This window comes from Cydia strobilella, chromosome 5, assembly GCF_947568885.1.
Source record: "Cydia strobilella chromosome 5, ilCydStro3.1, whole genome shotgun sequence".
NCBI lineage: Eukaryota > Metazoa > Arthropoda > Insecta > Lepidoptera > Tortricidae > Cydia > Cydia strobilella.
The window spans coordinates 20,729,352-20,756,052 of NC_086045.1; the positions used below are offsets into that span (position 1 = coordinate 20,729,352).

General features: G+C 36.0%; 1 protein-coding gene across 6 annotated transcripts in view; it reads right to left on the minus strand.

Annotated features, from left to right (window-relative positions):
- The window catches only part of LOC134741612 (vascular endothelial growth factor receptor 1), a 56,138-nt gene that overhangs the window by 11,524 nt on the left and 17,913 nt on the right, over window positions 1-26,701 (minus strand). For 3 of the 6 annotated variants that reach the window (XM_063674456.1, XM_063674460.1, XM_063674461.1), the window contains 18 exons: window positions 23,622-23,770; window positions 22,650-22,809; window positions 21,736-21,847; window positions 20,713-20,897; window positions 19,461-19,615; window positions 18,305-18,587; window positions 17,538-17,693; window positions 16,899-17,023; window positions 15,816-15,987; window positions 14,439-14,699; window positions 12,903-13,127; window positions 11,064-11,220; window positions 8,782-8,873; window positions 8,085-8,117; window positions 7,210-7,364; window positions 3,886-4,008; window positions 1,472-1,641; window positions 513-657 (listed from right to left, as the gene is read on the minus strand). In XM_063674456.1, the coding sequence (XP_063530526.1) occupies window positions 513-657; window positions 1,472-1,641; window positions 3,886-4,008; window positions 7,210-7,364; window positions 8,085-8,117; window positions 8,782-8,873; window positions 11,064-11,220; window positions 12,903-13,127; window positions 14,439-14,699; window positions 15,816-15,987; window positions 16,899-17,023; window positions 17,538-17,693; window positions 18,305-18,587; window positions 19,461-19,615; window positions 20,713-20,897; window positions 21,736-21,847; window positions 22,650-22,809; window positions 23,622-23,770 (2,858 nt within the window). Of the gene's footprint in view, window positions 1-512; window positions 658-1,471; window positions 1,642-3,885; window positions 4,009-7,209; window positions 7,365-8,084; window positions 8,118-8,781; window positions 8,874-11,063; window positions 11,221-12,902; window positions 13,128-14,438; window positions 14,700-15,815; window positions 15,988-16,898; window positions 17,024-17,537; window positions 17,694-18,304; window positions 18,588-19,460; window positions 19,616-20,712; window positions 20,898-21,735; window positions 21,848-22,649; window positions 22,810-23,621; window positions 23,771-26,508; window positions 26,678-26,701 lie in introns of all 6 variants that reach the window. The other 3 variants (XM_063674458.1, XM_063674455.1, XM_063674457.1) reach the window with 2 other exon arrangements.

Here is a 26,701-nt window from a genome sequence, read left to right on the forward strand (position 1 = left end):
ATTGAGAAAGGTATGTTGAGATGGTTTGGACACGTGGAAAGAATGAGTGAAAGGAGGCTAACAAAGAGAGTATATAAGGGAGAGGTAGAAACGGGAGTTGGAAGGGGCAGACCTTGGCGGACTTTCTCTGATCAGATCGGGGAAATCCTGAAGAAAGGCCAGGTCAAGAGCACCCTAAACCGGCGAGCGTGTATGAGGAATGTTATGAAAGTGAAGGAAGCGAAAGAGTTATGTCAGGATCGTAGCAAGTGGAAATCCGTGGTCTCTGCCTACCCCTCCGGGAAATAGGCGTGATTATATGTATGTATGTAAATATTGCTATTCAATAGTATACTCCACTGTAGTAAATTTATTAAAACACAGTCATTCCATTTAACCTATGCTAAAACCTATGCTACCTATGCTATCTAACTTATGCTAAAAAACAAAACCTAAACCTTAAATATAAAAGACTTCCCAAGAGATAGTATACTTATTTTAATAATATGTTAGGGAGTTTATATGATACTTACATTACGCACGTTATCCTCTAAGAATGACCCGATGGTCTCCTGCAGTGCAGTGAAGGTAGGTCTTTTGGTGGGCCGTTGATCCCAACACGACCTCATCACACGATAAAGACGATCATCTGCGTATTGCGGCTTGCTGAGGCGATGGCTGTAAATATAATACATAATAAAAATTACTCTCCTTGGTACTTCTGTGTCGTCACTTGTAGGGTATGAAGGCCACTTAAAATTAACGACGTTTGGATGGGAAGGTGCAATTCGGCCGAGCTTGGCCGGGACTCTTAAATGCAGACAGGTTATGGCGTTAGCCTATTTGGTACATTATTGGTGAAGTTTTCCTGTTTACTGGAATGGGAATCATTTGTGGTTTGGAATTACAAATCGTAAGAGAAACCGCAGACCTAAATATTCGTACCCTTTCTACTCAGTCTATTATTGAAAGTGCAAATTCCTCTTACTTCCTCAAAGTTTTATTTGAATGTTTGTTCAGACTGTTCAGTCAACAATTGTTAAGAGCCTACTAATTCGCTTTAACTCAATTCTAATTGAATGACTTCTGAAGTACTGTGTGTTTCGTTAATGAATAAACAGGTTTCATTTTGGAACAGGAAGTGTATTGTCCCAACACAGACATAGAGTTTTTGACAGTGGTCAAAAACGGAACTTAACCTTTCGTATGCGCATGTCAACAAATTGCCATATAAATAGCAATCGTGACAACTTTTTAAGTTGAATATATATTTAGCAGATCTGCTCCTAAGCATACGAAAGGTTAAAAATGATTCAGACCGCAGTCACGTTTTCTCCAAAAAGTAACACTAACCACCAGCAACCAATCTTAACATTATATGGCAACAACTTAGCATGCTTAACTTTGGGGACATGCAGGTCCCCAAAGTTAAAAAAAACTGTACTTGCGTCTTACGCACTCCTTTAGTGTAAATAAAGCCAAAAGCCCTCACCCTTCCTGCAGCCGCTGCAGCAGGTCCTGTGGGTTGATCTCAGGATACGGAGTCTTGGCGAGAGAAAACAACTCCCATAGCACGATGCCGAACGACCACACGTCCGACTGCGTCGAGAATATGCGGTCCATCATGCACTCTATGGCTAGCCACTTCACTGGCAAGGGGCTCTGAAAAATGTTAATTACATCTTATTTTCCTTTTTACACACTTATTCCAGCAAGTCCAGCAGTATAATCTTGTAACAATAAGCAAGTTGAGAACATCTTAACCCTTAAATTTGCAAATGGACACAGCAGGCAAATTTACTAACCAGAACCAGAATCATTAGCACTATTGAGCTCCGAGGCGGTTTGAACTCACAACTTTCTACATTTTATGCCAATTTGCTAAGGGTAAAGGATCCCGAAGTACTCCCATCACAAATATAAATTAATTTGTGTTTTGCGATATTTAGTGCCCTCTACTGAGGAAGAGAGATGCAATATAGTATCCCATATTTACTTCAAAGTTCATTATCTTCAAAGTTCATCATTTAGGATCAAAGTTGAACAATTTTAGGCCAAAAAACTGGTTTTCTGGCCATAACTTATGTGCTAATTAGTTTAAAATTAAAACCTCTGACCAGTTTTTAGAGACGTCAAAGACGAACCTAAATATGTAGATTTCGTATATGTAAGATACACAGCAAACGAGATACCTACTTACGAAAAAAGTGTTTTTTTTTTAGACAAAGTATAAAAATCATAAAATAATAAAAACCCATTCATTTCTTTCAAAATCCGGTAGACAAAACTGGAGATATAATATTGAAGAATTGATAGCCGTTTGTCTTATAATTATATCTGTAGTGCAAAAGTAGGAGATACGATTCAAAACGGCAAAAATCGATAACCTCGCGGGGTAAATAAATATAATCATGAGCTCAATTATATTTTTGATTTCTCATGCGATTAAATCCCGTGTTAGTTTAAAATTATGAGTGAAAATCGTGTTAGTTTAAATCAATAATCACACATAAACACGCACACACAAACAATTAGGTATAAAACAATAAATTATCTAAGTGTGCCAGCAAAAGCATCTATAAAAACTTTAATGCTAAAGACTCAAGAATTAATACTGAGTCCATCACAATCTGCGATACTCATTTTCTTACTATTTGATATACCTACGCGTAGAGGATCCGCCGAAATTGTGTAATTACTTGAATCCAAAGTTCCGCTAGATAAATTTTTATTCAACTATTACAAGGTGATCATGAATTTACTCGAGTTATGGCTGGTCGTAACTCCCTTCGTAAACAAGCGGTGCGATAAAATTGAATCACGTTTAGAGCACGAGCACGACAATACCAGCGGTTAAGCAATAAATAACTCTATCGCCTGCTAGACACGATCAAATTAACCGGTACACAAAGATACTAAAACGTTATTGGCTTGTATTTATGAGGAACGCGAAACAAACATCATTTGCTGCCATGACGACAGTGAAAAAGCCCGATTCTAGTTTCACGTTTTGTTACGGTTTTTGTCTTGTCAGAGTTTCATACCCAAAGGGTAAAAACGGGACCCTATTAATTAAGACTTCGCTGTGTGTCTGTCCGTCTGTCACCAGGCTTGACTTTCACAGATGATGTATTTCTTTTGCCGCTATAACAACTAATACTAAAAACCATAGAGTAACTTATACTAGAGCGGTACTGTCATAGTAAATTTTGTAGCCCCAGTAAATTCACTGCCATCTGTCGACACACTTTAAAACTAAAAATTAAGATTTATAAAAATACGATAAAATGTATTTAAATATGGATAAATGATTTTTTTTATTTGCATTTATTATTTTTATGATTTTGACCCATGTTCTTTCACTGATATGCTTTAAAATTGTTAAATAACAAACGAAACCGTCTATGCCATCTATACGACAGTAGGCCAAAGCTAGTAGCGCCCTCTGAACGAGAATCAAATTTTCTTGATTCTCGAGGCACGTTTTTTCCTTAGACTGTATCCATCTATTACAGAGTTATATCTATCTTTGCTAAAAATAGAATAAAATAAATATCAAGTGGGGCTCCCATACAACAAACGTGATTTTTGCCGTTTTTTGCGTAAAGGCACGAAACCCTTAGTGCGCGAGTCCGACTCGCACTTAGCCGATATTCAAACCGTTTTAAAAACAGTTATGATACCTATACATATTTGCCCGGCCTTAATAATACAGCGTTGTGGACTGTAGAGTTATTTTTCGCTGAATGAACTGAACTGAAACTGGTGTCATTAGACATCCCGCACGCACTTATTGGTGCGCGTGAGATGCACTGTCAAGGTCGTATCATAACAAGATCAAAACCATAACAAATTAATGAATCAGAATTGGCCTCAAGATGAGGAGAACGGGAACTAACTACTTACGTTTTCTTTCTTCTGGTATTCGTCATTCTTGTAAATGCTTCTAGCTAAGCCGAAATCGCAAATCTTGACGACGTTATCTTCAGCTAGTAATATGTTCCTTGCAGCTAAGTCCCCGTGGAGAATCTGTAAACATGTCGGAGTAGATTTTATGTATGTGTGTATGTAATACATACATTATACACCGTGTACTTCAATAGTCAGACATACTTTAACATTACTTTATGGGTACCATTTTTTCATTACAATTTGGTTATTTTCTGGATCAAACTAAATTTATATCAATTTATTTTAGTAGCTTTTCGTATACATATAACGCCCTAGAAAACGCTACGGTATAACTTATAACTGACAATGAGTGGTGTTATATATTCTATTTATAAGTATGAATTTGCCTAGAGACTTTATGACGGGTATATTTAAAAAATATACCTATATAGTAAAGTAAGCATTACAAACATAATTAATCCTGTGTGTATTGCTTATAACTCCATTAGCTATATTCAGCGTTATTGTATGATGTGCCTAACCCATGAATTGTACCTACATGAAGAAAATGCATTTTTAGGGTTCCGTACCTCAAAAAGAAAAAACGGAACCCTTATAGGATCACTCGTGCGTCTGTCTGTCTGTCTGTCCGTCTGTCACAGCCTATTTTCTCCGAATTTACTGGACCAATTAAGTTGAAATTTGGTACACATATGTAAGTTTGTGACCCAAAGATGGACATGTAACGTAAACATATTAATTTTAAACACGGGGGTCACTTTTGGGGGGTAAATGAGAAAATTAAAAAATAATGTTTGTCAAACTATATCGTGTTATATACTAAATGAAAGAGCTCATTGTGAGAATCTCAAATATATTTTTTTTATAATTTTAAAATAAATAGTTTAGAAGTTATTCAAGAAAATAGGCAAAAAATGACATTCCCCCCCCCTTTATCTCCGAAACTAATGGGTCGAAAATTTTGAAAAAATACACAAAATAGATCTTTACCTATAGATCACCGGAAAACCTATTAGAAATGTGCAGTCCAGCGTGAGTCGGACTTAATTACTTACTTTTTGATCCGACCCCTACGGGTTTTTTAAAGACATTTCACATAAAAAATACATTGTTTAAATTGTGTAATGTACGGAGCCCTTGGAACGCGAGTCCGACTCGCACTTGGCCGGTTTTTTTGTAATAAATGAGAGTTCTGTGAAAAGCCTCTACAACAGTTTCGATTTAATTATAAGTTTAAAAAACTGACCATTTAATTATAAGTTTAAAAAACTGACCAACACTTATAGGTACACTTGTAGGTTTCATCTATATATGTACATAATACACGTCATATGCGCGTGTAATACGTATGTATAGCATCCAATTACATTGCGCTAGATATCCCAGCTCCACCAAACAAGCTGTAATAACATTTGCTACATAAATATTGTACGTAAGTAAACATTCATCCGTCTGAGATATTTGTATGTATGTTATAGTCAAATCTCAAGTCGCTGGCAATTCTAGACATGACCAGTGGCCTGTGGCCTTATTAACTTGGGCTTTGAATAAGGCCCCTGGCCACTGGTCATGTGGTTTAAGAAAGTACTAGTCAAAAGCCGAAATATGTTATTAATTTGGGCTTTGAACATATTTCGGCTTTTGACTAGTAATTTCTAAGAATAAGGTAAGACTTCTACTTGGGCAGTCCCCCTCTTTTTTATGTTCATGGCAAATGTCATGTTATTTTAACAAGTCGTTTTAAACTGAGCATAACTTCGATTGAAAGCCGCCACCGGCTATATTTCTGTGACTCATAATCATAAACAAACAAAAAAAAAACAAATCAGGCCGCGTAGCCAACATGCCAATCGCCTACGCTCCGTAGCGATCGAAACGCAACTGTCATTGTCGCACTAATACGGAAGAGTGATAAAAAGACACAAAGCGTTTCGTTGTCAAAGCGATAGCGATTGTCACCTTGGCTAGGCCGGCAGAGCTTCAATCTGCAAATTAGTTTACGTAGGTACGGTAAATGTTACGAAACACTCATCATCATTTCATCTTTCATCGGTACCTTACCTTAAGTTTAAACCTAATGTGTCCTCTGAAACTAATAACGGCTCACAAAATCCCGATTCAAGCTTTTTATTTTCTTGGGTTTGACTGCCCAAGTTGATTACTTAAAATTGAGTTGCATTTAGGCTTTGCCTGAGACCACTCGTCAAATATGAGATTTAACTAGTTAAACCTAGCAGCGTCGGAAATTAAGGGTTTGACTACGACACGTGTGTGTATAACTGTATACCTACCTATCAATGTAAGTAAACATTTATCTGCCTGAGACATTTGAAAGTGGGCTTAAAAAGTGCTAATAAATTCTTAAGAGGTCCTAACAGTATAATTCAGTGTTGAATAAAACATTGAAATTGTTCTACGCGTTTTACGAGAAACATTACGGCAGAGGTCGTTACAATAAAAGATAGTGTTTATTATTCTGAACCTTTTTCATGATTGAAAACGACAAAATATCTTCTAGAATTATATGCTCATTGCCAAGGTATAGATGATCAATGTTGCTTATTGTTGAAATAAATTTAATATGTTCATGTTAAATTTAAGATGATTGAGTTGATTGAATTTTAATTTTAATATTTTAATGTAATTTAGTACTATAGTTTTAATGTATATAAGATTGTATCTTATTTATTTATTTTAAACTTTATTGCACATAAAAAGTGTACAACAGGCGGACTTAATGCCATTATAGGCATTCTCTACCAGTCAACCATAGGGCTAAACAGAAACGCGTCAAGGTGGGTGCACTGAGAGAAAAAAAAACAATAAAGAAACGTAACTTTTGAGCGAAGTAAAACTTCAAAATATTTATCAGTACGGGTTTTACTCACTATTATGACATGTTTCGGATTCTTTGGGAATCCATCCTCAGGCACGAGTGTCCGCGGCGGTTGTACGTCGTCCACCGTGAGTAAAAACCGGACTGATAAATATTTTGAAATATGTCTCACGATAGTTTAAGTGCGAAGTAAAACTTCTACATGCATAATATAATATATCATCTTATATGTGATATATGGATTCCGAATTGTCCGAAATAAATGTTTTTTTTTATATATTTAAATAGGCAGGTGATTATTTACTAAGCAGTAGGTATGACAGTGTAAAGTAAACAATAAACTACTCGAAGGTTAGCTGGAAGAGATCCCTTATAGGGATAAGTTCGCCTTTGTACTTCCATTACTGTAATTTATTTTTGTAAACCTGTGTTGTGTACAATAAAGTGATTACTACTAGTACTAAACAAGGTTTGAAACTCACTTTCATGTTAGCAAGGTACTCCATGCCCCTCGCGATCTGGAAGGCCCAGGCCAGGAGGTCGCGCGAAGTAAGCGGCCGCGGCTTGCGCCCCTCGTACACGTAGTCGCTCTCGTAGTTCGACCGCCACTCTGGCTGCACGTAGCCCGACTCCGATACTGAATGCCGATAATTTAATAATTCATAGCTCCTTTTCACGGAAATTGAACAAATCGGAAAAGAAAACAGAGTAAGTAGAGTAACAGACAGGCGGACAGCAAATTGTAAAAGTTTCGTGTTTATCTGTGGATTTCATTTTTATTTTATGCATGCTAAGCAACCGTAGCTTTTCTTTAATTCAGAGACAAACTAGAGTCGGCGCCAACTGCCATATCATTCGATATCAAGTAACTTGCGATACTTGTCATACTTAATACTTCATTTAGAATAAAACGTCATCTCGACTGATATTAGAATAGAGATCAAAACAATTTTTTTTGTTTTTCAGATGTTTGGAATTTGAATGTTATTATACAATCGATTTTGTTGTAATAATGAAGCAATATAATATTGTCTTCGGTTACCGCGATAGTTACTCATGAAATAAAACTATGAAAACGGATTATATCGCGTATATTGAATTTTTTTTTTTGTAATTTTTCCTCAGTCACCCGTTGACCACGAACGCTGTAAAGGGTTCGAAACGTCGGGATGTATTATAAATTCAATATACACGATATAATCCGTTTTCATAGTTTTATTTCATGAGTAACTATCGCGGTAACCGAAGATAATATTATAAAAGAGAATATATAAACATTGATGATGTCACCATATCATAAAGGAATATAATATAAGGAAAGTTGGTGCTACACCGTTTAAACAAGTTCACAATTTACCTTTTTCAAATTCCGACTGTGGTTTAGGCTTGTCTGATAAGAAATAATTAAAACAGTTAATATTAGGTAAATCATCTTAACATAGTTAAAGAAATCCGTCCAGTATCCTGGGCTTCAGGGTGTAGAGAATCATCAGTACTGATTTCCTATACCATACCCTAATTTCTAGTTAAGTCGCAGTCGAGTAAAATGTTGATATTAGGGTAGATTAGATCATATACAAATGTATGGACATAAGTGGAATCCCTATTCATCCAAGTTTCATATCAAGAGAATGTCCCCTGGAAAAGTATAAGCGCACAATCTGCATTCAGCAAGTATTTTCTACAAGAATATTAAAAATTTTCGCAAAGGTATGTAGGACTTTTTGTGTAGAATTTAATAAGCTTGAATGTTGGCTTACACCATATATTCATATAATACGTAAATTCAGAGTAAAATACGAATTTTTCCAGGAAGGCACACATTTTCCAAGATGGCTGCGGTTCCTCGCGGTCCCCAAATGTCAAATGGTGTGGATATGAAACAGGGACCTTTAATTAGCACAATCGTAATAGGACAAACTGCGAAATGTCCAAGAGATTTCGCAGTCCAATTTGCAATTTGGCAATTTGTCCTAGTCCAATTATGCTATTAACTAACTATAACTAATGCGTGTAGAAATATAATTATAAACGTATAAATAATTATATATTACCTAGTCTTCCTGAGCGATTACTGGCAGCAGTGTTAAGGAACGTGTGGTCTGTTTGTTGTGTCTGATTCGTATTCAAACAATCCGAAGTCATACTAAAACAAAAACATAAATTAAATTAATTTCAATTAAATAATACAGTTTTATATATCAAATATCGAATATAACACCTTAAAACTCTCGCGTTTTGTACACATAATTAATGTCATTAACCGGTCTAACGCGATTAAATTTCATTATTTTACCTTTTTTCCGACGTTTTAGCTAGGTTGCACTAGCTGTGGTCACGGAAGACTGACGTCCCAGCAAAATGTCAATTGAGATATTAGTAAACAACACTAAACTACCCGACATCAAAATCGCGTTAGCACCGTTAATGCAATTAATTAAATATCGAATACTTTATTTTGGCTTTCATTTCCTAGGTATTTTTAACCAGTTACCTAAATTTTTACCGCATTAATATTTTCAGTTTTACCGCAGGAAAGACGAATGTACTCGTAAATGACGTACAAAAACTTAATGGTGGGAATATCTTAGAAAGAAAACTAAGCTTAATTAGTTGAGACAATCCTAAGTATTAACCGAACCTTATACAATTTTAAACAATTTCTTGTATTTAGCAGAACCGTCTACCTACTAACGATCTGGCAATGCTTGAAAATCTTGAAATCAATGAAAACTGCCTGGTGCTAACCCACCTCTCTACCAACGAAAATACGGAAGCTTACCCCAATAAAGAGAAGAACTTTAATTAAAACGTTTTTATACTGCTCAGAAAACAAATAGAGATTTTTCTAGTTAAAATAAATGGTTACACGACTAGGAAAAGTTATCTCTATAGAAACCCGAATCGAAAATGAAACAAATCATCCTGCATACCTTGCAGGGGCGTAGCTAGAGGATATGGCGCCCGGGGCAGTCACCAAATTTGCGCCCCCTGACGACTGACAAAAGTTTCCCTGGTGTTGCCTTTTGCCCATTTTGCCCCCCCCCCCCCCTCCTACCCTTTGGATGGCGCCCGGAGCACTTGCGCCCTCTGCCCCCCCCCCCCCCTAGTTACGCCACTGATACCTTGTGATACCGGATTTTGGAAACGTCTAAATCCGAATCTCGTACTGGAAGTAGGTATCAAATGTACCAATTAAAAGCGTTGACGTCGATTTTAATACTACAGGTGTTTTCTTTCCTGCTGTTTTTGTTCAAGCCTCCACACTATAAATATAAAGTTAATATTAAACTTTATCTAGCAAAGCTTCCTTCCTTCCTACGTCCTAGTTTATAACTCTTATCTAATAATTAGTCACTACCTATTATGTCATTTGTATTGTGCAGGAAATTGTTGGAATTTACATCGTATTTTCAGTAAAGGAAAAAAATCATCAAAATTATGCATTATCCGGATTACAAGGAAGCAGAGATAGAATAGAGATACCCAATCTTAAGAAGAAAGAGGACGACCGCTTCTCTTCGATTTTTTAAATTTCGAGTAGCATAATAAAGGACTCTCATTATCTCTGCCTATGCTCTACTGACAAACGGCTCTTGCCTAACTATAGTGTTATTTGATGATGCTGAACCAAAGGAAAATAAAACAATATTTACGACATAGGTCGACAGATAATTAGACATTAGGTACATATATGTATTTACAAAAACGGGACTTTATCGCGTAAAGTTAAATTTTAAAAATACCTCCGACGTTTCGAGGACGACATTGTACCCGTGGTCTCGGAGAAGAGAAGACTGACTAAAGTTGACATCAACATCTTCTATCTGCGCGAGTTTTACGAACTAGCCGCACTTGCTCTTGTTTATCAAATTGAACGTTTTGTACACTAGGGATGTCACTCGGTCGACAAACAACACTCACTATTATTGGTTTTCAACCGGCGATATTCGTTTTCGCTTACATTTGCTAATGACTGACTTCCATGTGGTTGAGATCCTAAAACCATCGTCCCGATTGATATGACTGTTTTTTTATTTCAATTGTTTCCCGATTTTTTCGGCTCAAAGTTCCCCATTATTCCTGCTGGGTTTCCCCGCTGCACTGCAATGGAAACCTGCTGGACCAGATACGACCCAAAGCGAGGACCGCAGCCCCACTCGCGCAAACGACGCCCTAATTCTTTAAAGAAGGCGCGAGCCGCTGAGCCCCAGGGCCCTGCCGTCTCAATAGCTACAGGCAAGTCAATAAGCTGATTCTAACGCGGAGTACTTCGCGTGCCGCGGACTCCGCTGCTAACAAAGTGAAAACATAACATTATAATATCATATCATACCCGCTGTCGCCCCCGCTGCAGGAGAAGGCGCGGTTGACGTTGCCCTGAGCCTTCTCCTTGTTGTCAGTGAGCTGGTCGATGAACACGTCCCGGTGCCGCTGCATGTAGTTGTGGATGTTTCCGAACTTGCAGAACTCCACGATCACGATCAGCTCACCTTACATAGTCATAAAAAGGTAAGTTGGACTTTGGATGTTCATTGGGGATATTACTTAAGTGCACGCAAAATGGTTCAGTTGTCGATAAATAATTTACCAGGCCGCGTAGCCAACACGCTAATCGCTAACGCTCCGTAGCGATCTCAACGCAACTGTCACTGTCGCACTAATATGGAAGAGTGATAGAGAGACACAAAGCGTTTCGTTGTCGAAGCGATAGCGATTGTCACCTTGGCTAGGCCGGCAGTTTCTTGAACAACTTGTGTAGTGAATTGGCGCAAATTATATTTCGTCAACTAACAGAATGAAGTCGTGTACACAGAGTCCAAGTCGTGTACACGATTCACACAGATACACAGTGTGTACGCGATTTTGAAAATTTGCTTATATTTGATATGGATGTCCACGAATCTGTCCAATTCCTAAATTAATTAAGGGCCGTACGGAACTCCGAAGAGACCGATTCAAAGTCATAAATTGATCTCAATTTAAGGCGGTTCCCTGAGCCAGAAGGTGAAAAATCTCCTTATATGATCATGTTTTTCTAAGAGGCGTTGATATTCGTAGACGTGAAAAAAAACAGTTTTTGTCATCACACGTCAGCACATCTCAATCTTGCGTATTTATTGCTGCGGGCACCATGTGCAGCTAGTAATAACTTATTCATAACAACCATAACACATTTTAAGAATCTGAATAGGTACCAGTTCAGGCAAGTTTATCTACTCGTATCACATACTTCTCAATCGCACCGGAAATTAAGCTTCACTATTCCAAACTTCCGGGTACAGCAGAGGCATTTTTTCGTTATTTTTTTAACTAGTCTTTGTTTAAAACAAAGTAGGTACATGGTTCGATAAAATAAATGAGATAGAAAACAAAAAAGAATCTTTTTCCAATCTCAACTAGGTACAAGTACAATGTACCTAACTATAAAACTAAATACCTATACCTGTCGCCTCGAATGATGGTAAGTGCCTATAACAGTTCCTTTAAGTCTCTTTTGGTAAAAAAATATTGGTTAAAAAAAGTTGAAGTAATATGATTTTACCGTATTTTTACTGCTTATAAATTTCTAAAATATAAATAATATATATTTCTAAATAAATTAATGTGCCAAACTTCCAAGAAAATACGACAGACATCAGAATAAATTCCGGGTTCATTTGTTTTTTAGTAACTTTAATCTCAACTAGCGTGAATAAAACAACGGATTGCACTCCGGGAGTGCCGGCAGAAGTGAAAACTTGAATATTGTATTTTACTACATAAATTATAGTACTTTTATACTGATCATTAAAGCAATTCGTGCAAAATTATTCCCTAACCATTCCAAAATATCAATCACTTCAACAATATATTCATTTATTGCGCTATCGTACACAAACATAACAATTCATATTACATTAAAAATTTAACACTTCAGAACTTTTACAATTATTTAACATTAAAAAGATTATCTCACATAAAAATCTACTTCCATCCATAATTTCGATCAGGTCACGTGTCCGGCTTACGAATTTTCAATATGTCGGCGAGGACAATAGAAGAGAGTCTCTTCTATTGTCCTTGATGTCGGTCACGTCACCTGTCGCGAGTGCACAAAAAGTGCACAGCGGCGCTGAAGAAGAACTCACTTCAAAATTTGCAAGTACCTAATGTATGTACCTCTGCAACTTACGTTTTCCAACATTTTTGGTGCACGCGCCCAACAAATTGACAATGTTGATATGCTTCCCCAGGTGCACCATAATTTTGAGTTCGGAAGCGAGTGCCTTGATGTAGATATTGTCGGCAGTTTTCTTAACCATTTTCACCGCGACAGTGGTACTGTCTTCCGCGTTGATAATGCCGCGCGCATCCGCCTTGTATACCACACCGAATGCGCCTGCACCTAACTGGGGTCCTATAAAATAAAAGCACGTATAGTTCACAAGATTTAAATTTGATTGGCTAATTTTCGTCAATATAAGTAAATTGGTTCTAAATATATACTTGAACTATAATGGACGCAGGGACATAGAAAGCTAGATAGGTCTACACAACGTCGGGTGAGATACGTTTGTGCCCTACGCCATTTACTTTAGTTTGCAGGAGAGCGAAAAGAAGAAAAAAAATATTCTTCGAAAAGTTTTACATTTAGTAAATATTGAACGCATTTATCATTTAGACACATATGTTTACTATTTATAGTACCATACAAATATTTTGAATATAGTAACGTAGTAATCATGAAATAAAAGCATTTTTATTATTGCCATATCCGTTTTGATGAGTAAATCTTAAACGTACAATGACATGACACAGAAGTTTTGGATATGTCACACTTGTGATAATTTTCCGTTAACAGAGTATAAATTTTCCTATAAGTAGTAATATGCAGATATGGCACAAGATTTTTGAAAAATAAGTTTTTTAAAAAACCGATTACTGTCAATTATAGCATATTTTTTGTTATCTTAGGAATAATTAAAAATCGATTTTGCTCAAAAATGGATATGGCACAAACGTATTCTCAGCCGACAGCATTGCGTACGGATGTTGTAAGTCTTATGTGTTTACTAACTGCTTTTAATTAATATGTGAGTACGTTCCTAAGTTTTTGCTTGTGTAGGTATAAAAAGACCAACAATAGATTGCAAAATGTTGAGGATGGTGAATTTGATTAGTAGGTATCAAATATTTAATATCTTGTTACGTCTTAACATGACGTCTAATCCTTACCCAAAATGAAATATTTGATGTCTTGTTACGTCTTAACATGACGTCTACTCCTTACCCAAACCATTTATACCCTTTTTTACGCAAATAAACTATTCTATTCTATTCTATTCAAAATCAAATATTTGATATCTTGTTACGTCTTAACATGACGCCTACTCCTTACCCAAAATTAAATATTTAATATCTTGTTACGTCTTAACATGACGTCTAATCCTTACCCAAAATCAAATATTTGATATCTTGTTACATCTTAACATGATATCTACTCCTTACCCAAAATCATATATTTAATATCTTGTTACGTCTTAACATGGCGTTTACTCCTTACCCAAAATCATATATTTAATATCTTGTTACGTCTTAACATGGCGTTTACTCCTTACCCAAAATCATATATTTAATATCTTGTTACGTCTTAACATGGCGTTTACTCCTTACCCAAAATCATATATTTAATATCTTGTTACGTCTTAACATGACGTCTACTCCTTACCCAAAATCAATTTTTCCACTGGGAACTCAAATTTGTCGTCGTAAGGCAGTAACTCAGCCTGTTCGTCGATGCCAAGCTCTGGGTTGAGCGACTTGGGCGCCCCTTCCTTGAAGTACAGCAGGCCAGCGGCTGCCAATTCTTTTCTGAATCGCTTCTCTTTCTTTATCTTCCAGCATAGGTACAATACCAGTAGTACCAGTGCCAACATTATGGCTACTAGGATGCTCAGGTATTCCCATTTGAACCGTGACTTGAGCATCGCTGTATGAAAAATACAAGAAAACGTTAAAAAAAAATATTCGACCACGGTGTTTAGTGTTCCGTGCAAAACTTTGTTTTGCCAAACGGAACACTTATTTTTAAATAAAAACCGCAACCGGCTAAAAGTTTAACCTTTATTACCATTTCCAAAAAATCTGCCAATCGGTACTTATGACGTTTAAATGAACACGACGCGATACAATATTATGTACAGTTAGCAATACTATTAGCTTAGCACCTTTGCGTACAAATTTATATGCAGGGGGGGTACTTTTTATCTGCAGGTGACTGTACCAAAATAATACCGGGAAGAAAATGTGCTGTTTTTCGTCACTTTATTTATTTTATACACTGTGTGTGGTTTTTTAACTCAGAGTACAAACCTGGGTGTAACCTCGTCCTGACCACCATACTCAGTTTAAGCCATTAAAATTTAAACAAAAAAAATTGAAAAAAGAGTTGATTTTTCTTTGTTTCACGTTTACGTTTCACATTTTCAGTATAACCTCAACCTATCCAGGCTTTTCATTAATAACTTACTAAAAATAGAATATCAATGTCCCTTTATTTATTTATTGAGGAGATAACACAGAAAACATACAAGGGATGAACATAAAAAAACGAACGAGGTATTCTAGCGAACTCTGTTTAGAAGATATTCAGTAATTAATTTAGAAGATATTCAGTAATTAATTTAGAAGCTATTACGTATGTTATTGGGTACGGTACGGCAAGTATAGTAAAATTAACAAACCATGATACTAACATTACATTAAAATACATCATCTGTGAAAATCTCAATTGTTCTAGCTATCACGGTTCATGAGATACAGCCTGGTGACAGACGGACAGACAGACGGACAGCGGAGTCTTAGTAATAGGCTCCCGTTTTTACCCTTTGGGTACAGTGGGTTGGGTAAAGTGTTAATCTAAGTTTTTATTTTATTTTATTTATAAAATTATTTTGCAGTCACGTTTTAACAGGCACTGGTATTTTATATAATACACATTCCGATATTCCGGCGTTTCCCTTGAGATTCGTACTATCGAGGTTCCACTGCAAATATAAAATTTGCATACAATATAATTAAGTGTGACTTGTGTAGATATACTTACTTACAGTAACCTGGTACATTTTTGAAACCCTAGATGTACCACTTGTAGCCACACATTCGTAAACTGAATCATCGGTACCATTTTGCTTGAATGTATAGGTTGAATTTACTGTGCTATAATTCAAAGAACGTGTGATAACATTATTATTATTGCTTCCTATCTCAATGTCGTCCTGCAAAAAAGGAGAGAAATGTGTTTCAAATTATAATTATGTGAAGTTTTGCATTATAACTCCAATATGTAACTTATACCACTTTGAATATGACTCAAGAAAAACTATAGTTCTGAGCAAATGTCACAGATAACATAACAGAGCGAAATTAATGCTCCACGATTTTCAGCTAAAATTGACTATTAGATTTTGATGCCATAAACATCTTCCAGATAAACGAAAACGTTTATAACATTTATAAATAAATTCTGTTCACTAAATTTGTTTAGAACACACGCTCAAATAACGACCAATGTTTTGTTAACAAAGTAAAGATTGTTTAAAATCGCGCTTATCGCTACAAAACAGGAGCCCAATTTCAATTGAATAAGAAACAGCAGGTGACATGGCTTTAGACGTGACAAATGTAGGGGTCTATACCTAAAAACTCCTGTCACTTTCTCAAATCAAATTGGTCCCAAGACGTACTGCTCAGCGAGCTTAGCCATGCCATGCCATTCGTACATCGACAATCACCAAACAAAAAATAATAAAATTAATCTTTAAAAAAAAGTAAAACCGACTTCAAAAATGATAAAATAAAATATTATCCCTTTTTATATATGCTAGCAACTGAAACGTTTAAATTCGGTCGAAGCCAAATAGTTAAAATACTGGTTATATACTTACTGGTTCTTTCTATCAAACTACACCAGGGGTGGCATCCGAGTTTACGGTTGACTATTTTAAAATTTCGCTTGGCACCGACTTCAAACGTTTCAGTTGCTGGCGTATATAAAACGGGATAATATTTTATTTTATCCTTTTTGAAGTCGGTTTTACTTTTTTTAAAGATATTTTATTATTTTTCGTTTGGCGTTTGTCGATGACAGAACAGCTAGATAAAGCTATGTGAAAATATAACAACTTACTTTATACCACGTAATAACAGGCGGAGGAATAGCTACTGCTATACATGTGAGTGTCACATCATTAAATGGTATCACCTCTTTCACGGTATCTTCAGCAGGAATTTTTATTGATGCTGCGCGAAGGCCTGTTCAAATTTAAATTGGATACACGAATTAATGGCAAATGTTTTGTACTTATAAAAGTTTTTATGTAAATATGAAATTAGTGCCTAATCAATTCAATCAAGGACAACAAAATATATGTATTGTATACGTACGTACGAGTATAATTGTAAAATAAAAGAAGAGATTGTAAATAATTTATTATGAGAAGGATATGTATATTATGTATTGTACATATGACAACTTAAATAACAACCTTATAAGCTAGTTGAGTAATATAGTGAGAGACTAAGTACTGCTATTTTTTTTTTCTGTAATTTTAAAATTAACTTTAGCATTCATTTAAAAAGTCAGTAAAATAAAACCGACCGGCGCGGCGCGGCATGTCGGCATGTGCAATAAATGTATAAAATTGTTCACATTTACCCTACTCGAGTAACTCACTTAATAGCAAAGTACCTAGGAGTGCTCGAAAAGCGCGGAATCGGCACATGTAAACATAAAACTAAAAATAAAATTACGTTTATTTTACTTCACCTGCAACTACAACGGAGATGGTTTCTGTGCGTTCTTCGCCAGTTACATTGTTATATCCAACGCATGAGTAATTGCCAGTGTGACTTATTAATGCGTCATTTATTTCCATTTTTGCGACAAGAGACATTGCGTTAGTTGAATGTTCAAAGACGGCTCCTATGTTACATGGAAAAAATAAAACAATGTATAAATGTGACGTTTTCAAGCAAAAGGGGAGGTACTACATTGTCGCTTACCATAAGGACGAAATTGGATTGTATCTTTATACGAATAACCTGTCAGAGCGTCCTTATGGCAAGCGATAATGTGGTACCTTTTGATTGAAAACGACACAAAATAACTAAAGAACATATAATAACACATATCAGAAAGCTTTCAGGATGCATATAGAGTTCCTGCGTTTCAATTTTGAGTAGCAGGTGCGAGATACGAGATTTTTTCAAAGTAGTCACGATATATAAAAACCGGCCAAGTGCGAGTCGGACTCGCGCACCGAGGGTTCCGTACTTTTTAGTATTTGTTGTTATAGCGGCAACAGAAATACATCATCTGTGAAAATTTCAACTGTCTAGCTATCACGGTTCATAAGATATAGCCTGGTGACAGACAGACAGACGGACAGACGGACGGACAGACGGACAGCGGAGTCTTAGTAATAGGGTCCCGTTTTTGTTTTTACCCTTTGGGTACGGAACCCTAAAAAACTGTTGGAGCACAAGTAGTCACATTTTACGGTACACTATAAAAGAATAAAAAACAACTCCAACCTGGTATTTCTTCGTCGTTCGGTCCCTTCCATTGGACACTCGTGAAGTCATACCTGGAGGCTAGACATCTTAAAATTATAATATCCCCTTCAGAGACTTCCTTTTTTTCTCTTCCCTCATTTTCAATACCAAAACCACCTTCTATCTCGTCAACAAGAAGGGTTTTAGTTTTCTGGTCATCCCCTTGGGTATTCGAGGCTCTGCAAATGATTGTGCCCGGTGACTGAACTGGTAAATCAAGTGTTGAAGATATTTTATATTCGGATTCTTCTTTTACGGAACCCTGAAAATATGCATAGGTACTTTTAGGGGCCGCGGCAAGGTGAGTAAAAGATACCTTAAGGGCTTAGTGCTTACATAGAGTGGCGATATCTTAATACTACATTCTAAATCTACGCTATACAAACATTATCCTAACTGGATCAGCAAGTGCACCAACGTATGTCTAGTTATCGCCACGCGCTTATAATATTCTGCTAACCGTAACAGCCGGCCTAGCGAAGGTGACAATCGCTATCGCTTCGACAACGAAACGCTTTGTGTCTCTATCACTCTTCCATATTAGTGAGACAGTGACAGTTGCGTTTTGATCGGTACGGAGCGTAAGAGATTGACGTGTTGGCTACGCGGCCTGTACTATGTTCGTTTTTGGATGCGCTTTCATTTAATGGCTCATGGCCCAGCGCTGGACCAGCGAGATGGCCATGCGATGGTTATGGCTCCTCAACACGAGGGCCCAGCGCTGGATCAGCGAGATAGCCATGCGATGATTGAGAGCACGCACTATGGAATGGGGCGCGTGTAGATGCGTACGCACTATCGCTGGCCCACTACCTTTGATGTGCGGACGAAAAACCGACACCGTGGCCATCCCATCGCCATCCCGCCGCGCCATAAGCCATCCAACACCACTACCCTCTCTACACGCTGGCAGGCGTGGCTCACTCCGCGATTTCGTCGCGTCGGTACAAGTACATGCGGCCCACACCAATTTTGGTGTCTAGCCATAGTAATTGCCGCGCACCGCTACGGAACGGACGCCTGCTAGCGCTTGCGCCACCTTGCTTAGAGAGTGAACCTTCTGTACCTAGTACTATTATTTATTTTGCGGCTCTGGCCCATCTTAGTGGGCCAGTATGTATAATGTCAAACTTACTTTTAAAGGAGTGTCGAGTTCTCTGTTTGATTGACTGTCTATAAAAGACCACTCGACGTTTGGTAATGGATAGCCGGTCACTTCGCACACTAATTTAATTTGTTGTCCTTTTAGTTTTCTTCCTTCACTTAGATGGAATGTGACTCGGGGAACATCTGCAATATATAATATACATTTTATTTTTTATTTTTAGTCCTCGATTGCTTACCTACTGCGGCTACTGCAGCCAGCCCAGTTCTCCAATAGTTGCCTACTCGACTACTTCGCATTTTGTTTTTTTTATCAACCTCATCCTCCATTTTATATCCGGTCATGTATATTTTGACGACCGGTCTGGCCTAGTGACCTTAGTGAGTGAGTACCTTGCCTGTGAAGCCGATGGTCCTGGGTTCGAATCCCGGTAAGGGCATTTATTTGTGTGATGAGCACAGATATTTGCTCCTGAGTCATGGGTGTTTTCTATGTATTTAAGTATTTATATATTATATATATCGTTGTCTGAGTACCCATAACACAAGCCTCATTGGGCTTACTTAATCAATCTGTGTAAGAATGTCCTATAATATTTAACATTTATTTATTTATATCCAATTATCATATGGGATGTCTTTTTCAGAACATAAAAATAATTAAGTTGTTAAAATACACAAACACTGACAGACTCCAAATTTTGATGCCTCAGCAATCTGCTATCCTTTTATACTAGCCCCGGGAAACTGTATTAGCTTATAAATATGATGCGTCAGTTGCGTGATTACTTTTTTCTATAAGCACTATCCATACTACTAGATCCTAGATCCATACATAGAATATTACAGGGTTCTATGTTACCTACATTTTCAAGATAGTTGAATTTCGACTTAATGTCACTATGATGAACTTCAAATTTCATTTCGATAAAAGTGAAACATAGAACCATGTAATATTGGGGCACCGATTTGACAGCTTCGGTGGAGGCCAGTGTGGCGGATCAAGCGATAAAAGCTTAGAAAGTTATATCAGTTCTCTGTCACGGAAGTTATTATTCTTGATTACCTACAAATAGTTTATTTTACAAATACAAATATTTTATTTTGGTTTAACATTATGATTCACTTTACATAAAAGGCTGGAGTCTCCCATTAAGTATAACAATACTTGTGACGGGAGAGCCCGCTCTTCCATTAGGAAATAGGGTACTTAACAAACTGTACTTAACTTAATTAATATAATTAATGTACTTAACTAAATTACCTATATCTCAACTACTTACCCATCACATTTAAATGGTTGGTCAGTCTTTGAGTACCGTTAGCATTAGTTGCTTCCACTGTATAATCTCCTGTGTCAGTAATGTCCACATCATTAACAATTAACACGTGTAACATTTTTATTCTTTTATTTTGTTCTATTTTGTACTTAGTGCCATTATTAATTCTCGTGTTGTTATTCTTAATACTGAAATTAAAATAACATGTAAAATACAAACTAAGAAATAGAATTTTCATATAATTATAATTAACTCATAATAGGCATGGGTGGATACAATTATGTAGGTTGAAAGGGATATAAAGAAAATTAGAAATAGGTAACAAAAAAATTATGATTTGTGACTAAGACATAATAATTAAATTGAATTAGTGTTAGTGTCGTTTCCACAACTTTTCTCACAAAGCGGCTTCCATATAATCAAAGTTTCGCTCTCGTATGACTCTAATAGAGCGAGTAGAAGTGTTGTATGTATAACTTCTAATAGCTACATAGCTAGTAGGTAATTATAACATGAAGTTTATATTTGAACGAAATATATTTTATTCGGATGTTTGTTACCGTTATATCATGTTACAAATTTCCGTTATTAAAGTATCATGTAATTGCTTAGAATAATAAATAAAAAGTACAAAAATTTGCTCGCGTAAAGCTAGTGAGCGAAACGCGCGAAACGTCACGCGTTCGACAGATTAGTTCACATAAGTGTCATTAGTAGCAAACGTCAGTTGGACCGTCCAACGTGTGACGTCATCACGTTCTGTCGAATTCGCGCCAAAAATTATGAGCGTTATAACCGACACTGATTATTTTTTAATAAAATAATGTGATGGTTTACAAAGGTATTTTTATTTTTTTTGCGGTGTTCAAACGATACAAATTATGATTACAAAAATTAAAAAAATCATGCATGGAGCTAATTGTTTTGTATAACAATTTTCATGTCTCATGTTACTTGAAAATGTCGTTTTAAAACTTATTGCCTGGCAACGGCAAAGTTCTTGGGACTTAAGCTATAGGTACTTACAATTTGTATTCTGGTGCAGGGTACCCATCGATTTGAAAAGCAAAGTTAAACTGTGGATTTGATGTGGTCGCCTTTTCTGGCCCATATCGTTTGAGTTTCAAGTATGGTGTCTCTGTAATTATTTATTTGTTAATTTAATTTAATTTAAAACGGTAAAAAAGGGATACAAATTACAAATTAAATTACAACTATAGCTTACAAATAAAAAATAAAACTATACATTTACAAAAACAAACCGCTCCCTGCCGTTCCCGGTGTAAAGGTGCCCATGATGCTCGTATGTCACTGATTTCTTTTTATTTATTTATTTAAACTTTATTGCACAATATGACAAACATAGTACAAATGGCGGAATTGTAGTACAGTCGAAGGCAAAAATATCGATCCAGACAAATGGCATAAAAATATATGAACACGACTTTATTGTCTTAGGTGTAAGAGCGTACACATATTTTTGAAACTTTGGCAATGTATATATATTTATGCCCTTGACTGTACACAAAATAATACTAACAAGATGGTCACAGGTAATAACGAATTTAATAAAAACTTATTTATAATTTTATTTTCACAAGCTTTTTTTAACTTGCCCTGTTAGTATGTATGTTAGTTAGTGATAAGGGTCAAATCTTGGAAGCTTTGTTTGACCCACTTCCCGATATACAATTGAGCTGAAATATTGCATAAATATGTAATAGGATGACACAATGCAATATTATGATAATGGAGCTGATCTGATGATGGAGACATGTAAACTCTGGGAACTCTGTGATAAAATAAAAGCAAACTTATTGTGTTTAGGGTTGTTAGAATTGTCTAGATGGAAAGAAAAGTACAGTCAGCGATAAAAGTTTGTACCAAAAATTAAATTTTTGCCGAAAACTTATTTTAAAAGTGTAATAATTTGTATTTACTAAGATATATCATCTTTTGCGTATTCGTCGATATGTCACTGATTCCTTTTCTCGCTTCGCAAATATATTCTCCAGCGTCGTTTTCAGTTGCATTTTTAACCCAAATTGCTCTGTATAGGATGTCTGTATGGATTTCATATTCGTTGGACTTCACATCATCCTGAAAATAAGGTAGCGCGTAAAAATGTCTTCACTATAATATTAGTCAATTTGTGTATATAATAAATATAATAGTCCTATAATTTGATTTATTTATTAATTAATTATTCACAACGTTATATTCAAATGGGACAGTGAAAGAAAATCATATACCTACGACTCAAAAGATGTTTTTTTATCATATAATATTAATTTATTCATACTATGAGACTATAATTTAATATACTTTATTGTAACCATGGTATTCATACAATTGTTATAAATAAAGTTACAGAATCTCATGGACCTTGATTAGGACTAAGACATAGTAAATATATCTAGGCCGTATACAGGGTGTCCCTAGTCATTGGACAAAGCCGAAATGTACATATGCATTAGGGTATATAGAACCAGTACACAAAGTATCATAACAACTGGTGCAGCGGTTACGAAGAAATTAACAAATTTAAAAATTACGATTTTTTACTTTGGAGCAGCCTGTATGTCTTAGTAGCTCCTGAGGTCATCTTCATAGAGTAAGAAATCTTCTTCGACCTTTTTGATCATGTTTTTTTATTTATTGACAGTAATAAGATTCTGACTTTTGACAAAATGTCGAAACACTGCTAATGCAATACAGTATGTTTCTTTTTGTTGTCGATTACTGAAAATAAGTTTTGCTTTAAAATTAATTTTTTTAATATTTTGTTTTAATTAAAAAAATATTAACATTACAGTATTCCTGAGAGGTAGGTAAACCTACGTGGGATTTGAGGGTTTGTCCAATGGCTAAGGACATTTTCATAACATAACACTTAAAAACTACAACCATACCTCAGATAAGGGCCGTGGAGTTATCCATCTCAGTGAGATCGCATTGTTGACAGTGTAGTTGACAGTACAATTCATAAATATTGTCTCACCCGCAAGGAATCTATTATCTCTGGTTACTATTTGTGGTTTCACCGCATCATTTGAAACAGCTGCAACGTAATGCGTTTTAAAAAAACATAACACATAGACAATTGGTGCTTACATTATTTTAAACTGTAGATAGATACAAATTATTTTCTTTATTAAAATAGTTTCTTCTACCATTTTCCAAAGAAGGGTCATCAAATGAAAAATACCTCGTTAAATAATTACTCGTAACTCGTGCTCTGTTGTATAATCATAAACGTAATTAATAATTCCTGATTTTATAGCATTAATGGTTCCGGACACCATATCTAGTTTAGTTTTATTTGTTTTTTTTTTTGAGAAATGTCATTCTTATATCGTAAAATGGAACACATTGATTAGCGACAGGGTAGGGTAGTTTTTCGAATGTTTTTGACGTTTATAAAAAGCCAGTTGAAGGTAGATCGAATTGATGGCTGCTCATTCTCGTATGTGCAAGCTCGTTCGTCGTGATAAACCCAAAATGTGTTAAAACTGTCGATTAGTGTGTTTAAAACCCTCGCCGCAGCCACTACAGCTTCAGCTCGCCGTTGGAGAGTATCGGTACGGGTGAGTTGGCTTTCGATTGATTGGCTTTCACTGGCTATAGATCGTTAATTTCTCTCCAAATACAATTTCCCTATTTCGAGGGCGATTGTACAAGCATTTTTAAGGTGATATTGGATGACCACTGCAGCAGCAGCGTTTTCGGTTCATTAACGGGTCTAACGCGATTAAACATTATTTTACCTTTTTTCCGACGTTTCAGCTAGGTTGCACGGGTAGATAAATTTATTTGTCTACCCCGAACATTTACATAAACTAATGTCGGGTAATAGTCGGGTAGTTTAGTATTATTTACCAATTATCTCAATTGACATTTTGCTAGGACGACAGTCTTCCGTGACCACAGCTAGGTGCAACCTAGCTGAAACGTCGGAAAAAAGGTAAAATTATGGAATTTTATCGCGTTAGACCCATTAATTACTTACATTAATTATGTTGAACTTTGTAATAAAATCGGCAATAATGCAGCAGCAACATTTTAGCTATCATCGGATGTGTGCGCGGATGTAGAGTTGCGTGTCTATACGTGTGGTGGGGGTTTAAAATTGTGATGTCTCCCCTCAACTTTTTTATTGACTTTTCCTCGGGTACTACACAAATTTCTGTTTTGACATTTTGCTGGGACATTTGTTACCGCGACCTCGTGGTCGTAAATGTTTCGACGTAGGTTACACTGGTCGTCCAGTGTAACCTACGTCGAAACGTCGGAAATAAAGGTAACAAAATAAATTCGCGATAGACCCGATACAAATATGTCTAAAAATATGTGTAGGGATCATATTTTACTCAAAACGCGAAAATTGTAAATGTTTTAACAACATTTTTATAGAAAAACTGAGATAGCTTTCATGAATCTACCTCTTACTAAAGTCATAGTTGCGTGTTTCCATTAATTTACTAGCCGAAATAGTAAAGCAAATTCATTAGTAAATAAAAAACCGGCCAAGTGCGAGTCGGTCTCGCGCACCGAGGGTTCCATACTTTTTAGTATTTGTTGTTATAGCGGCAACAGAAATACATCATCTGTGAAAATTTCAACTGTCTAGCTATCACGGTTCATGAGATACAGCCTGGTTACAGACAGACAGACGGACAGACGGACAGACGGACAGCGGAGTCTTACTAATAGTGTCCCGTTTTTACCCTATGGGTACGGAACCCTAAAACATGACGGACAGAAACTGCACGTTGACCTCGCAAAGTATATAGTGAAGGGTTGATAAAGTTGAGTTATTTTAATAGGTATTTTCACGATTACATTTCACCTTGTTGACCCTTTTTTAGGTTAAGGCCATAAATAATATGAAGGGTACACGGAAAGAACATGTCTAGTAACTTTTTTCGGAAAATTAGATTTTCATTTCAAAATGTAGAGCTCTTAATGAACTATTAGTTATATCTTTTGCTACCACTGTATAATATATGTAACACACTGTATAATATATGTTACTAGACATGTTCTTTCCGTGTACACTTCATATGCAGTAAAATATAAGTTGTCTATTCTGCTCCCGAAAGTTAAGAATAGTGGAACCCAATTAATGATTGTTTACATTTAACTATATCGGTTACAACCAATCTTGGCGTAATTTTAGGCTGTCTCAATTCGTAGACATTTATTTCACCAATTTACTTAACTTTTGTGTACAGAAAAACATTAGAACCTAAATCTCTGTATAACCCCCGTGTATAATTACTATAACAACGTATATTTTATATTAAAGAGCTTTTGTATAATTATTTACGTCTTTATCTAGAAATTTCTACGACTGTGTACCTATTTTATTAAAATCGTATTTTAAAAGGTTTTCCATTATCTCCTTACCCTCGTTGATGCCACCTATATAAAACAACCGAAATGTTTACCTACTTCAATTGTTTTCCATCTGAGCGTTACTGGTAATGATCCCAACATATACTTACTTTTATAACATATACCTACTTGAGTCACAAGATAAGTTAAAATATTAGTAAGGCTTATTATTTGTGCACAGACAAGTAAAACACAGAAAGTACAGAAACACACCAAAGAAAGTAAAATGAAATTGAAGGAAGCAAGAAGCAGGCGACATGAAATAGATTTGTCAAACAAATAATTAGATTAGTACGACAACATACACAGAACAAAAATTAAAACTGAAATAAAACCACCACACCATGCTACCTCAAGTAATTAAGTCATCTCTACCTTACAATCAATTTGGGTATGACTTACTAGGTAAACGTAAATGAATGTAGGCACTTTTCCGAGAGATATAGGCGCCGCGACGCCCTTCGCACGTGTAAGTGTAAGTGTCAGTCTTACGCACTTTCACTAAAAACCCAATCTTGTTTATTCTTACTATCTTGCTTTGATTCGATTTCACCTGCTGTGTCTCATTCTTCTATCGTCAATAAATCATGTATAG